Consider the following 13980-nt stretch of genomic DNA (forward strand, 5'->3'; position numbering starts at 1 on the left):
TACTCCATGCATGCGTCTAAACATCCGATGTGACAGGAGTAACAAGATATCTTTTTTGTTTTGTTAGCTCAAATGCTCAAGTCCCAAAACAAGCTAGCCTCTTAACCAAACAGCTATCTTTTTCTATTTTCTATTTTTTATCTTTAAACAAGATGATACTCTCTGCCTCAAAATAAATCACCATCTCGTATTTTGATGAGTCAGCTAATCTCAACTTTTAACTAGATATATACATAAAATAGTATCAAAAATATATCTCTAAATATGTTATTATAAAAACATATGATATGATATAACTAATCTAATGATATTTATTTGGTATTACAAATATTAGTATCTTTTTGTATATGTTTAGATTGTTTGTCTTCTCAAAATGCGAGTCGGAGAGTTATTTTGGAACGAAATGAGTATATCTCAAATCCCACGAATCAACTAACTAGAGGTAATGAGAATCTAGATTCCGGATATGTTTGGTATACTTGTCCAGTTCGCTAGACGTAGCTCCCTGAGCAAGGTGGTTATAAATGTATTGTCGTCTTGCTAACATGTGCAAGCTGGTTATAAACGTATCGTCGTCTTGCTTAGCTTTGTTGAGGCAAGCCTGGACAAAGAAACGAATATCCTCTTGTGATCTTGTCCTCGTCGGTGGCTATATCAATAATAAATGTTCACTCTATTCTAAATAGTAAGTCGTTTTATCTTTAATTAAGTATATGACTTTTGCTATATATATCTAGATATACAATATATATATATATATATATAATAATAATAATAAAAACTATAACTCTAGTAAAGTTAAAATAACTTACAATCTAGAATGAAAAGAGTCCATGCGGTAGACTTTGGCAAGGTCCATATGAATATTATATATATATATGATCATCTGCGGTCGATGCAAGAGCCGAAGAGGTTATCATTGGTTGATTTCTCTATCTATATAAATTCCTCATCACACACTCAAGTTAGATGTTTGATTCATGTTTCTCAGCTACGGCCGGTATATTTTAATGCTTGATCGTATCTGATTTCATCAAAGTGAAGGCGACCTGACAGTTTTTGAAATTGAAAGAGAAACCTTGTTTCCTTTTTTGTTCTAGAAGAAAGAATTTTGTTTTCAAATAAGGTGCAGAAAGATTCAACCACATGATCCAATGATCCGGCCAAGCAGTACTAGTCGTACTAGTCTTCCAGCCTTCCACGGCGTCCTTTTGTCTCTGTTCTCGCTTCTCACGTTAACGACGGTGCTGTCGCCTGTCGGGTGCACCCACAGCATTCTCGTCCCTCTCCCTCCATCGGGGTTCGTCAGAAAGACGTCCAAAAGGAAAAGGTGCCTCTGAATCTCCGCTGGCGGGCGCTGTATTTGACTTGACCAGACCCGTGTTTCCAGTAGCCGGACTGTCTCAGGTGGCGTTCGGATCTAACGGATTCTGAGAATCCAAATAAAAAGAATCTCAACAGCTTATTGGATTTCAAGATTCTAAAAATCTGTGAGTTAAAATATGTATAAAATCTACTCCCTCCCTCATGTAATATAGTATATTCTAGCATTTAAAATTTATCCGCAAATATAATGCATTCTAGAGGATAAAAACTAGTTTTGCATTAAATAATTTTCATTTATCAGCCAATCATCATTAATGGTCTGATTAGAAAATAAAATGAGGATACATGCGTCTTTTATGTTCTCTCTTAATTTGTCTTAAAATTCATATGAATGAGAATATAGGATTATACAATCTTATATATCTGGATTTACAAAATCCAAAAGATCCAAACGGAGCCTTAGTATGCTCACTAAAAAGTCCTACATTACGGAGCCTCAAATCAAATCCAGAGGATCCAAAGAGAGCCTCAGACTAAGTGTTTCCGTACTTCAGTACACTCACTAAAAAATCCTACATTGTGGAGCCTCAAATCAAAGTTCACAGGATCCAAATGGAGCCTCAGGCTCTCAGTGTCTTCGTACTTCAGTACGCTCACTGGAAAATCCTACATTGCGGAGCCCCAAATTATTTATCTATAGATATCACGGAGCCCTAACTATTAAAAACTTATATTTATGATAAATATTACGGAGCCCCAACTAGTTTGTCTATTAAAGTTAATCAAACTTAACTTTTATATATCAATAAATACAAACTTAAAATTTTCATAAATATAAGTTTTTAATAGTTTTAAATTATCAATAATATAAGTTCAAAATTATCACATATTAAACTTGACATTTATTATTGGCCTAGTTAGAGATAACTTTTAAATGGTTTAAATAAATTATATTAAAATATTTAGTCATAAATATAAATTTTGGATGGCACTTTGTTCTTCATGGATACAGATAATGTCAGATATTTTATATTTTCTAATACGGATGTGGAATCAGATAGGAAATAATCACATAAAACAAATTCTAATACATCCATTTAACATCCATATTAAAATTGGATACGAATACGAAAATCCATATTGATCCTAAAACAAATAATATCGGATCTTTTGGATATTTAGACATCTGGATCCATCCCTAGGTGCAGGTCATTGGACGATGGTCAGTACATCCAGGTTACTTATGGCCTATTTGGATCTCGTGACCTAAAGTTTAGTTGGTTAAAACTTTAAAATCAAGAGCTAAGCTTTAGACCATTTTAGCTCAATTGCATGGTTAATAAACTAATAACTTTTTTGTTTTTGATTAGCTACACTTTGGATAACACTTTAGATCACCTGGGTCAAGCCGCAGAGGAAAGCAGAAGCTCTGAACTTAAGTTTTGGGGACCAAGGCAAATAAGATACCCCGGTCAGTAACGAGAATAATGAAACAAAATAACAAACAAATAATGAGTGCGCACCTCAAAGGTAAAAGTGATCTAAAATTTAGTGATCATGGATCTAAATGGGACCTAAGAATTCAAAAAACCAAGAAATACCATTGAGTTATGGCAGCACCAAGAAATATACCATTGAGTTATGCGAGCGCGCTTGGTGTAGTCTGGTCCCACGTGTCACTAAAACGGTACTTTGAAAATAAGGGTCTACTGAGTATTTGATGCTTTAGATTGGAGTGTCTTTCCGGCAATTTAATTTTGGTTCACTTTTTTTTCAACACCTAATACAAATGCAGACGTTCATGCACGAACATATACTCACATCTATAAATGCATGTAACGATGTACACATATCATATCTCTACGAGCACATTCGAAGAACTAACTGATAGATCTCAAAATTGATGAAAGTTACCATAGACGTCTCGCTGTCGATCGGCATGTCACCTACCACTAAAAAAATAACGTCATTAAATTCTGAAAGAGTTAAATCCAGAGAAATAGGAGCATTCGTATTAAGTTAAGGGCATAAATCGAGATGGGAAGGTTCCATCGCAAGGAATCTAATTAACTTAGCTCGGTTAGAATGTTATTCGAACCAAAATTTCTTGTTTGGATGTACCTGGATTTGGTTTCTACGGATCATTTTCTGAAGTTCATTTGGATAGCAGATAACAGATGGAATGGAATTGCAGGGCCAGCCCGTCGCACACGCGGAACAAGTGCAATGCAGCGGCCGCGGTGACGCCGACCCCCAGTGAGCAGTGAGTGCATGTGCATCCAGCTCCCGCACGCTCGCGAGCATCAGCACCGGTGCATCGGGCATGCAGCGCGTGCGGGCTCGTCGCCTTGGGCGCAAGCCGTCGCCATCGCAAAGCGGCTATGCACTTTCTATTTCGCAAATGTTTACACACGGTCGTCCGTCCCATTTGCACGCTACTTCCCATATGCACGCTGCTTTACTGGGCCTGCACACGGACCGACCCAACAGCCTAAAGGTGCTCACTTCTACGTTTCTTTTACCTCCGAAATTTTCACTCACTCGCACTCGTAATGGTGTCGCGGTTTCACCGTGCATCCGCCCGCCCCACTCCGCCCCGCCATGCCCCCTTCCCCCACCACGGCCCATCCCCCACCACGCCGCGCCTCAACCCCCATGAGCGGATGGCGCCAAGCGATTGCGGCCGAGCAACAGCGGGGCCACGTCGATAGGTGTGAGCCTGGGCCGCGAGCAGGCGTTGGAGAATGGCAGGAGTAGCAATGGGCCATGCCGACGACGCATGAGCGCGTGGAGCGACATCCCCGACCCGAGCTTGCTAGCTACCGCAATTCCCCACCAGGTGGACCGTAGTCGCCGGCAACGCCGTGTTTAAGTGTTTCAGACGTTTCATACTTATGTTTCGAGTGTTTCATTTGGATGTTGCAAAAATATATCTGAGATGTTGCATAAGTTGCAATGACAATATACACATGTTGCAAGCGTATGTTTTTAAGTGTTTCAGCCTTATTATTTAAGTGTTTCATCTCAATGTTGCAAAAATAGATCTGGATGTTGGAGACGCCGTGTCTAAGTGTTTCAGGCGTTTCAGGCTTACGTTTTAAGCGTTTCATTTGGATGTTGCAAAAGTATATCTGAGAGGTTGCATAAGTTGCAATGACAATATACGCATGTTGCAAGCGTATGTTTTTAAGTGTTTCAGACGTATGTTTTAAGCGTTTTATCTTAATGTTGTAAAAGTAGATCTGGATGTTGTATATATATATATGCATGTTGCAAGAGTGCGTTTTCAAGTATTTGTTTCATATATATGTTGTAAGTTCATCTAGATGGTGCATATATTTTTGCCTTTTTGCAATGGCTGCACACATGTTTTTTAAGTATTTCAGACGTATCTTGCAAGTGTTTTCAGTGGTTTTGGACATATGCTATAAGTGCTTCATATGAGTGTTGCAAAAGTAGATCTAAGGTTGCACGTATTACAACTGAGGCCTTGTTTAGTTCGCGAAATTTGGATTTTGGGACTACTGTAGCACCTTCGTTTTTATTTGGCAAATAGTGTCAAATATTGACTAATTAGGCTTAAAACGTTCGTCTCGCAATTTCCCACCAAACTGTGCAATTAGTTTTTCTTTTCGTCTACATTTAATGCTCCATGCACGGGCCGCAAACATTCGATGTGACAGGTACTGTAGCAACTTTTTAGATTTTGGGGTGGAACTAAACCAGGCCCGAGCCCATCTACTACAGCTGTTGGTGCGCGTGGAAAGTGGAGAAGGATGGAGGCAGGAGCGCGGCGCGGGCGGTCCCAAGCGCGTGAAAAGGGAATGGGCGTGCGGCCCCGCGTGCACGCTGACACTGGAAGTAGGTGTCCGAACAAGAGGTGGGGACATCCCCGCGTGTGCACGACGCACTGAAAGTCTGAAATGGAATAGCAGTGCTGGCGTCCAGACAGGCGTGTGGACGGACGTCCGGACGCTAACCACGTGCTTTCCATTTTGGTTTTGGCGAGTAGACGGGAGAATCGGCCTTTAGATTTTTCAGACGAGTAGATGGTATTTCACTGGAATGATTTGGAGTCGTTATTTCTAATTCTTGACGGACCCAAAAAGATTGCCCAAAGAATATGATTCTGATTCAACGCAATTCTAGATATCCAAACAAGCACATGAGTTTTGTTTGAGGTGTGCGGGCGATTCACCTTGTTCCAAATGGGAATTCCTTCAGCTCCAAATGACCGTGCTGAACAAAGGAGTTGTATCATGTTTAAACTATGCTGGTTCAGGGTATACTGTTTCTTACTATATATTCCATCAAATGTGTAATGGCTGGCAATGAAGCTGGAGACGCAAGAGTCTAGCGTCTTTCCTTAATTAAATAGAGCAATGTTAAATCACAAAGAAAAGCACCGTTGCAGTCGCCTCCACCAAATAACTCAGGATGAGGCTGGAAAATTGCAACATCCTATCAAATTCAGCTAAAAAAAAGGGTTCTATGCGAGCTAACATTGCCTGGTAGGCTACCTGAACTCTACATTTCCATTTCTCCCGCTTGGCGCTTTTCTGTCCGTATACCTCATTGACTTCCACTCTTATGGTTATGGATGTAACTGTCAGAGCTATGCTTCCTAGTGACATTTTCTTTATGTTCACGCTGGAATAATTTAAAGTTCATCATGCCCGGGCTGCTTCGAAGACATGGCATCCAGTTTGTTTTGCAGCTCCTATCAAATTTAAACAATTGTATAAGCCTGAAATCTCTTCAGAAAAGGGAAGATTATGACATTTGTGAAAGAGAAAGAACCTTCAGCTTCTCCTCAACGCAAACTGCAGGAGTCGACAATACAGCCACATATCTGCAATGGCAAATAGGTACATAAGAAGATGGCATACTACGGATTTTTTTAGGAAAGATGGAAACTGAATCTGTAGCATCCACGTACTCGCATCTGCTAGGCTCATCGACATCATTAAGCTCATTGCTCAGCCCACATCTAAGCCTAACCTGCACGATAGTGTAACAGCAGAAAGAGTTTGAATTTAGAACCCGCAAACAGAAAGGGCATGCAAATAGAGATACCTACCTTTAGGCTTCGGTCAGGACCATTCCAGCATTTGTCTCCATTTGAGAAGTGCATTACTCGGTATGATTCTTCAAATTTGTCCCACCGCCTGATGATAGAAAATTTGTTTTATGGCGTAAGGATGTGTGAAGAAAAAAACATACCAACCATTCGAGCAAGTTATTCTAGCACTAAAATCTAGTTTCTAAATATTCTAGAAACAGACATTTAAGGTTAAGCACCAGTAAACAGGAGGAAATATGCTTGTATATACAGCAAAACGGGTAAGGGCCAACATTCTCTAAAGAATAGTATTTCTTAAACCAGCTGATATTCAAAGTTACGTAAAACACTAGAAACATATGCTCTAAAGATGGAATGAGTCCTGGCTAGTTGATCCCCTGAACTTGTTCCTCAAAAAACATTCCCTAAACAACATTCATAAATTAGACATTTGAATTGACAATCGCATTTGACAGCAACATATGAAGCTGTAATCTGCAAAGTTACCATCAACCATACATAGTAGGAAAACTACATATTGCAAAGTTACCATCACTGGCTAATGTCTATGAACTCACCCATTTTTCTCAGTAAAGGAAGGGCAGTTCATACCTTTGAGGTCATTTTTGTCCCTCAGGTAAGTGAACTAACAATGAATGAACAAAAGTGCATGCTCTCTGAAACATTACTTGTGGTCTATGTAGTGCATTTTCTTAAAGAGCACTATTACCCTCCACTTGAAAGTACTTAACAGTTCAAAAGAATACCATACTAAGATGCAAATTTATAGCAGTGCAGTGAAGAATAGCGAGAACGTTCACCCATGTACGTCCATTCATCATTATAAAAAAACACAGCAGCAGCAACATACAAAAAAAGTATAATTAACTTATAAATAAGAATATTATGAGAATTCAGCAAAGAAAGAAGAACAATAAGCATACCCCAGGTTGGTGGAACTGTGACCTTCAGCCTGTGATGCTTTCTTATATGCACAGACCTTGTAAGTATACCTGTCCATAAGAATGGCAGTTCACAAATTAGAATCAAATGATAAAAAGCAATAAAAGCAGAAAGAGCGGACAATAAAGATTGGATGCTAATATACATACTTTCCTTCCTTGGTCTCAAAGCACTGATCATAAAAGGAATAGAACTCCTTGTCCTTACCTAACAATAATATGTGTTTAAATTAATTCTGATTCCATAGACATACTCTACAGAGGAAATGTGTAATTTAGACGAGACTAATAAACAAGATGAAGCACATCTAGAACAGCTATTAACTCATAGCACAGGGCAAAATATAAATACAATAACAACAACAACAAAGCCTTTAAGTCCCAAACAAGTTGGGGTAGGCTAGAGTTGAAACCCAGCAGAAGCAATCAAGGTTCAGGCACGTGAATAGCCGTCTTCCAAGCACTCCTATCTAAGGCTAAGTCTTTGGGTATATTCCATTCTTTCAAGTCTCCTTTTATTGCCTCTACCCAAGTCAACTTCGGTCTTCCTCTGCCTCTCTTCACGTTACTATTCTGGCTTAGGATTCCACTACGCACCGGTGCCTCTGGAGGTCTCCGTTGGACATGTCCAAACCATCTCAACCGGTGTTGGACAAGCTTTTCTTCAATTGGTGCTACCCCTAATCTATCACGTATATCATCGTTCTGAACTCGATCCCTTCTTATATGACCGCAAATCCAACGCAACATACGCATTTCCGTGACACTTATCTGTTGAACATGTCGTCTTTTCGTAGGCCAACATTCTGCACCATACAACATAGCAGGTCTAATCACCGTCCTATAAAACTTGCCTTTTAGCTTCTGTGGTACCCTTTTGTCACATAGGACACCAGATGCTTGCCGCCACTTCATCCACCCTGCTTTGATTCTATGGCTAACATCTTCATCAATATCCCCGTCTCTCTGTAGCATTGATCCTAAATATCGAAAGGTATCCTTCCTAGGCACTACTTGACCTTCCAAACTAATATCTTCCTCCTCCCGAATAGTAGTGCCGAAGTCACATCTCATATACTCAGTTTTAGTTCTACTGAGTCTAAAACCTTTGGACTCCAAAGTCTCCCGCCATAACTCCAGTTTCTGATTCACTCCTATTCGGCTTTCATCAACTAGCACTACATCGTCCGCGAAAAGCATACACCAAGGGATGTCCCCTTGAATGTCCCTTGTGACCTCATCCATCACTAAGGCAAACAAATAAGGGCTCAAAGCTGACCCTTGATGCAGTCCTATCCTAATCGGAAAGTCATCTGTGTCTCCATCACTTGTTCGAACTCTAGTCACAACATTGTTGTACATGTCCTTAATGAGCCCGACGTACTTCGTTGGGACTTTATGTTTGTCCAAAGCCCACCACATAACATTCCTTGGTATTTTATCATAAGCCTTCTCCAAGTCAATAAAAACCATGTGTAGGTCCTTCTTCTTCTCCCTATACTGCTCCATAACTTGTCTTATTAAGAAAATGGCTTCCATGGTTGACCTTCCGGGCATGAAACCAAATTGATTCATAGAGACCCGCGTTATTGCTCTCAAGCGATGTTCGATAACTCTCTCCCATAGCTTCATAGTATGACTCATCAACTTAATTCCCCGGTAATATAAATGCAAAGATAAAAAATATTTGTTCTGCTGAACTCACAGTTCAAAGGTAAAGAAGTACAGAAGGTATTTGGAATGCAAAGGTTAATTCTGTGACTCGAGGATTCTCAGCTCATAGACCAACAAATATAGTCAACAGAAATTAGAAACGGATGTTCTTTATTTTATCTTGGAGGCATTACGTCAAATCTTTTGATGGTTGTTCTTTAGGCGTTTTGGTGGCAGCTTATCCACCAGAATTTCAACAATTGTCAGTCTATGGAAGAACATGACAATGGGGAACTTTTGCAAAGGGAAAATTACATCTGACAATCAGAAACAACTTTAGGTGTAAAGTACAAATTATAGAAATTCAATATAGCACCCAATCACACTGTGAACGGAGTTTCAAATAACACTTACCAAAATCATGTTTGAGCTTCTCAGCTAGACTGGATATCTTAGATTGAATTTTTGAAAGCTTTGAGCTAGCATCATCATACTCCTTACGAACACGAGAAGCCTCTAAAAAGGTAGATATGCAAATGTTATAGCATCCCCTCATGACTCATGAAGGACCAGCTGATTGGAAACCAGCATATACAAATTACCTGACAAATCTACAGGGGTCTTAAAAAAGTTGAATTTTTGGAAAACATTTTGTACAGTCTGCTGAATTTTGTCCAACCACGATGCATGTCCTGGCTCAGTTAAATCTGAAATAGCAAATAAATATTAACAAATCAAAACAACATAAACAGAACAAGAATAGTAGTAGTGTCATATTACGCTACCTGAATGGTGTTCACCTTTCTGGTCGTCATCAGATCTATAGGACTCAACATGGTCATCATGGTCATCAACATATTCATCTTCTGACTCATGATCAAACTCTTCATCTTCATATTTATGCCTGTCATCCTCAACTTCTGAATGATAACCACCATAATTTTCTTCAGCAGGTTCTGGGATTTCTAATTCATCTTCAAGTGCTTCTTCTGCAGGTTCTGGTATTTCTTGCTCATCTTCATGCCCCTTCTTATCATCTTTACTAACCTCATTTACACTTTCTCCAGTCCAACGAGAAGCTACCATTCGACCTAACTCTTCCCTTGATAAACCCTCAGGATTGTCAGAGCTAAGATCCTGAAATTCACCAAGACAATGCTTCATATACTGTGGTGCACTCCAAAAACAATAATAAGAATTATCGCTGAAGCAAATCATACCATGTTGCTGTTTGTGTCGTGCCAGTATAAGTAATAGCAATAATACTGTCTCTATTAAGTGTTAACTAATCTTGATCAAGTGTAACTGAAGAATGATGATGTGCAAACACTAAGTGCTGGAACAGATGTATTCTCTGAGATACCAGGATCTAGACAACATAACTAAGCATTTGAAGATACTCAATAGGATTTGCTAACTGAGAGTAAAAGGATTACACCACCCTTAGACATGAAATCAATATATATTGCTAGAAATAAGTTGCTACAAAGAATAGCCATAGCTCATTTTCAAGCTTTGACTGGTTAAAGCAACTTGCGTCTAAGTAGATTAATTATAATGACCACACATAATTAGAAGGATGCATGATTACAGGAATTAGAATTCAGACCACAAAAATCAGCTAGTTTTTATGGTTGCTCTCAGAATCGAAATAATGTCTGAAAGATGAGAGCATAGCACTAAGACGGTAAACAGTTCAAAATAAAGTAATGTGACAATATTGTTATAAGATAGGAAGTAAAGTGTTCTTTATAGGGGTTTAATTCTTAGATGGGAAAAGACCACCAAACTAATCTCTATGAATTCTATAATAGAACATGACACATTGAATAAAAAAGGGAAATGACGAGCAATCTGAAATGTGGTTAATATATAACCTTCTCTAAGGTAGGTGCTGCAGACTCCTTCTGTGGCAATTCATCTACAGTTCCAGTTTCAGCACTAATACCATCTTTACTTACGGAACCATGCTGTAATATATCAGCCCAAAATATATTATTGGTCAATCTTCACAAGACATGCTAGCAATCAGACTGTTGATTTTGTAATACCAAAGCTCAAATATACCTGCTCAGCAGATGCCCCACTTTCTGTTACATGATTATCATGGTCCGTTGCATGTCCATCATGCTGTTCAGCTACCTATGTTCAACAAATAAAATGAAGTAATATAAAATATCTATATATTGCAGTTGAACTATACAAGCTGCCAAGTAAACATCTATATTCCAGATTACTGCAATACACAATGGTGGTAATCTCTATGTTTCACAGTAATGGAGCATTCCACAAGATACTAAACAAGAATAATGGAAATAACAGTGTCCAGAGCACATGGGGAGCTTCAAAATAAGGTAACAATTTAAGGTGTTATTGTTTTAATGGAATAACGAATGATAAGGGAATCATGAAGCTAAACCAAGTACGGGTTCTTGATTACTAATGTAAATGGGTTGACACTTAAATGCATATAGTTGTTTGATGTATAATAAGCGTAACACTAAATTTGTGTTAGACATGCTCAGCATCCTAACAGCCTATCACCCAACTTAAGGCCATTATTTAATGTCACAGAGAAGGAAGATATAATTTTCAAACTGAGGTAAGAGTAATCAGCAAAATTAAAGGTGGATAGGAAGGCAACTATAAAACAGAATGAAATGCCAACCTTGTTTTCATCTTCTTGCACATGGTCCTGAGTTTCCTTAGAATCTACATCCTGAGAGGCATCAGGTGCTCCCTTTTCAACAGTAGCTTGCTTTTCAGCTTTTTCTTTTATTCTCTTTTCTTCCTTCTCTTTTCTTAAACGCTCTTCTGCCTCTGCCTTCTCTATTAATCTCTTTTGCTCTACATAGATGGAAAGACTTATTTCAACAACAAAAGCTACAAAAACCAAGCATTTGTTCCATATACCACTCTTTGACAGATGGCTCAAGACCAATGAATACAAAGACCTAACCTTTGAGTTTGTCAACAAGTCCTTGGAGTATTTTCTCTTCACCCTTCAATTTTGCTAACTCCGCTTCGTCTTTAGCAAAAGCCTCTTTCGCCCTTTCAACTTCCTGTTTCCAAATAACGACACCATTTTTGTATGTAGCGACTTTCTTCTTCAATTTCTCCCTCGCCACCTTGCCAGCCTCCCAGCAAGTGTTCTTACAGGTGACATTGCTGTCATATTCATCACTCCCATCACAGCAATCTAGAAGGCGGGAAGGAACAAATACAGAGAATTAGAGAAGCCTAGTGGGATGTCACCAAAAGCGCCGCAACACACGAAACAAGAGCTCCAACGACTTTCACAGTCTGTAACTTGTACACGCATCTTTATTTAACAAAACAAGTAAGCAATGAAACGACCAATGCCAACAATTATGACACTCTTACCACAAATGCCGTCATTCACTCGTGACGAGAAGATCATGACTGGAGTGTGGCCTGAATTCTTGCAGTAGAATTTCGCCTCGGGGCACGCAGATGTCCCTGCATGCAAGAGACATAATTATTCAGCTACATAACTGTTCTGTCACAGTTCCAACACCAACTCAAACAAACACATAGTGGTGTCACGACACACACACACACAAAAAGAAATTTACATGATAGATCCTAAATCTCTCGCAATTTAAAACTAGCAACTAGAGCCTCCACAGTAACCCCATGGATATCAAGCCCAGAATAGAGAAATCCTTTCAGGCAAGGAGAATGAGGCAGTACCAGGCTCGTCGGTGCCGTCGGGGCAGTCGCAGAAGTCGTCGTTGAGCTGGTCCCTGGAGAACCTGCCCGATCCGTCCCTGCATTTGATCACGCCGCTTCTGTAGTACGCCTCATCTGCATCCCCCAGAAACGTCGAATCAAGAACCAGATCAACGGAACGCAACAGAGAAAGATGGGAAGAAGATAGCTGAGCGGGCGTGGACAGATCGGGTTGAACCTTGCGGGGGTATTCCCAGGGTGTCGAGGGGCGGTTTGGACTCCACCGCCGGGGCGGCGCAGAGGAGGAGGGCACCGACGAGGAGGAGCCTCATGCCTGCGCAGCGCACGGAGGAGGGCCAGGAGGAGCAGATCGGCGGTGGCTCGCTTCGGAGCGCTCGAGTCGAGTCCGGGTTCTTCTGTTCTTCAGGCTAGCCGAGTGTGTACTAGAACTTGCATTTTGCAGGCAGGATTAAAAAAAAACCACGGTTTATTTTGGGCCGAAAATTCATGGTGAGTAGTGTCTACAGTCGCGGGGCCTGTTTTTAGGTCGGGTCCAAGACTAAGTGGACCTTTCTATTAAAATAAAGGATCATGTTCAGTTTTTTTTAGACGAAAGAAGAATTATACACCGCGTTCGGCTGGTACGCTCCCAACTTGTTTCAGCTTATTCTCTCTCACAGAATACTATTCAATCATCCAAAACCATCCAAAATTCACTATTGAATGCACCAGCCGAACACACTGATATTATATTATAGTTGAGTACATTATCACGTTACAAGCACACGATAACACAAAATTTTATCTCGTGATTTGTTGTCCAGACCCTATCCAGTAAGGACAATGGGCCAGGCCTAAAATACTCTGATCCAATGTGTACTTGCCACGTCGATAGAATATACCTATCCACAATTTGGCATTCTTTGGTTGTATAATTTTGGTACTGACTAACTAAGCTAACTTAGGTTAGTTGTAATTTTGGTACTGAGTACTAACTGAAGTCTGAGATAAGTAGATAAATGGTTTTATTATGTCATATGTGGTTACAAACTTGCAATGGCCTTGTTATGGCAATGGCTCTGTTATGTACCTTACATGAATGTTCTTGTACCTTGTGCCCCGCTTGTAGCTGGTAGTTCATGCTATGCTAGTTTTCCAGGATGTCTTCAGTTACATCTGTTCCTTCCAGAAACCCAAGTAGTAGCCTCAAGAGGATCTCAAGTGACACTGGGTGGGAGTATGGAGTTTTGGTGGATCTTAACAACCTGAATGTAATTCAAGGGC

General features: G+C 39.9%; 1 protein-coding gene across 2 annotated transcripts; it reads right to left on the bottom strand.

The window, feature by feature from the left end:
* Positions 1-5666: 5666 nt before the first annotated feature.
* On the bottom strand, positions 5667-13137 carry LOC136449848 (glucosidase 2 subunit beta-like). Of its 2 annotated transcripts, none has more exons than XM_066450057.1 (16): positions 12935-13137; positions 12718-12831; positions 12388-12483; positions 11963-12202; positions 11672-11850; positions 11071-11145; positions 10881-10973; positions 9804-10140; positions 9606-9710; positions 9418-9519; positions 7501-7558; positions 7333-7401; positions 6407-6494; positions 6266-6327; positions 6127-6178; positions 5667-6046 (listed from the first exon to the last, which is right to left on the bottom strand). In XM_066450057.1, exons 1-16 carry the CDS (start codon positions 13026-13028, stop codon positions 5987-5989), a joined length of 1824 nt encoding a protein of 607 aa, XP_066306154.1. In that variant the 5' UTR covers positions 13029-13137; the 3' UTR covers positions 5667-5986. The 2 variants fall into 2 exon arrangements, with proteins under 2 accessions (XP_066306154.1, XP_066306153.1); XM_066450056.1 differs by having other exon boundaries at positions 9789-10140.
* Positions 13138-13980: the final 843 nt, after the last annotated feature.

The sequence above is a fragment of the Miscanthus floridulus genome, chromosome 5, assembly GCF_019320115.1.
Source record: "Miscanthus floridulus cultivar M001 chromosome 5, ASM1932011v1, whole genome shotgun sequence".
NCBI classification, from domain to species: Eukaryota; Viridiplantae; Streptophyta; class Magnoliopsida; order Poales; family Poaceae; genus Miscanthus; species Miscanthus floridulus.

What these genes read in the sequence shown, in the direction of transcription:
- LOC136449848 (XM_066450056.1), bottom strand. Translation starts at nt 13,028, where the DNA reads ATGAGGCTCCTCCTCGTCGGTGCCCTCCTCCTCTGCGCCGCCCCGGCG. An exon ending in ACTTGTTGACAAACTCAAAG is followed by an intron (nt 11,851 to 11,962) that starts GTTAGGTCTTTG and finishes CCATCTATGTAG; the next exon opens with AGCAAAAGAGATTAATAGAG. An exon ending in TTTGAGACCAAGGAAGGAAA is followed by an intron (nt 7,402 to 7,500) that starts GTATGTATATTA and finishes TCTTATGGACAG; the next exon opens with GTATACTTACAAGGTCTGTG.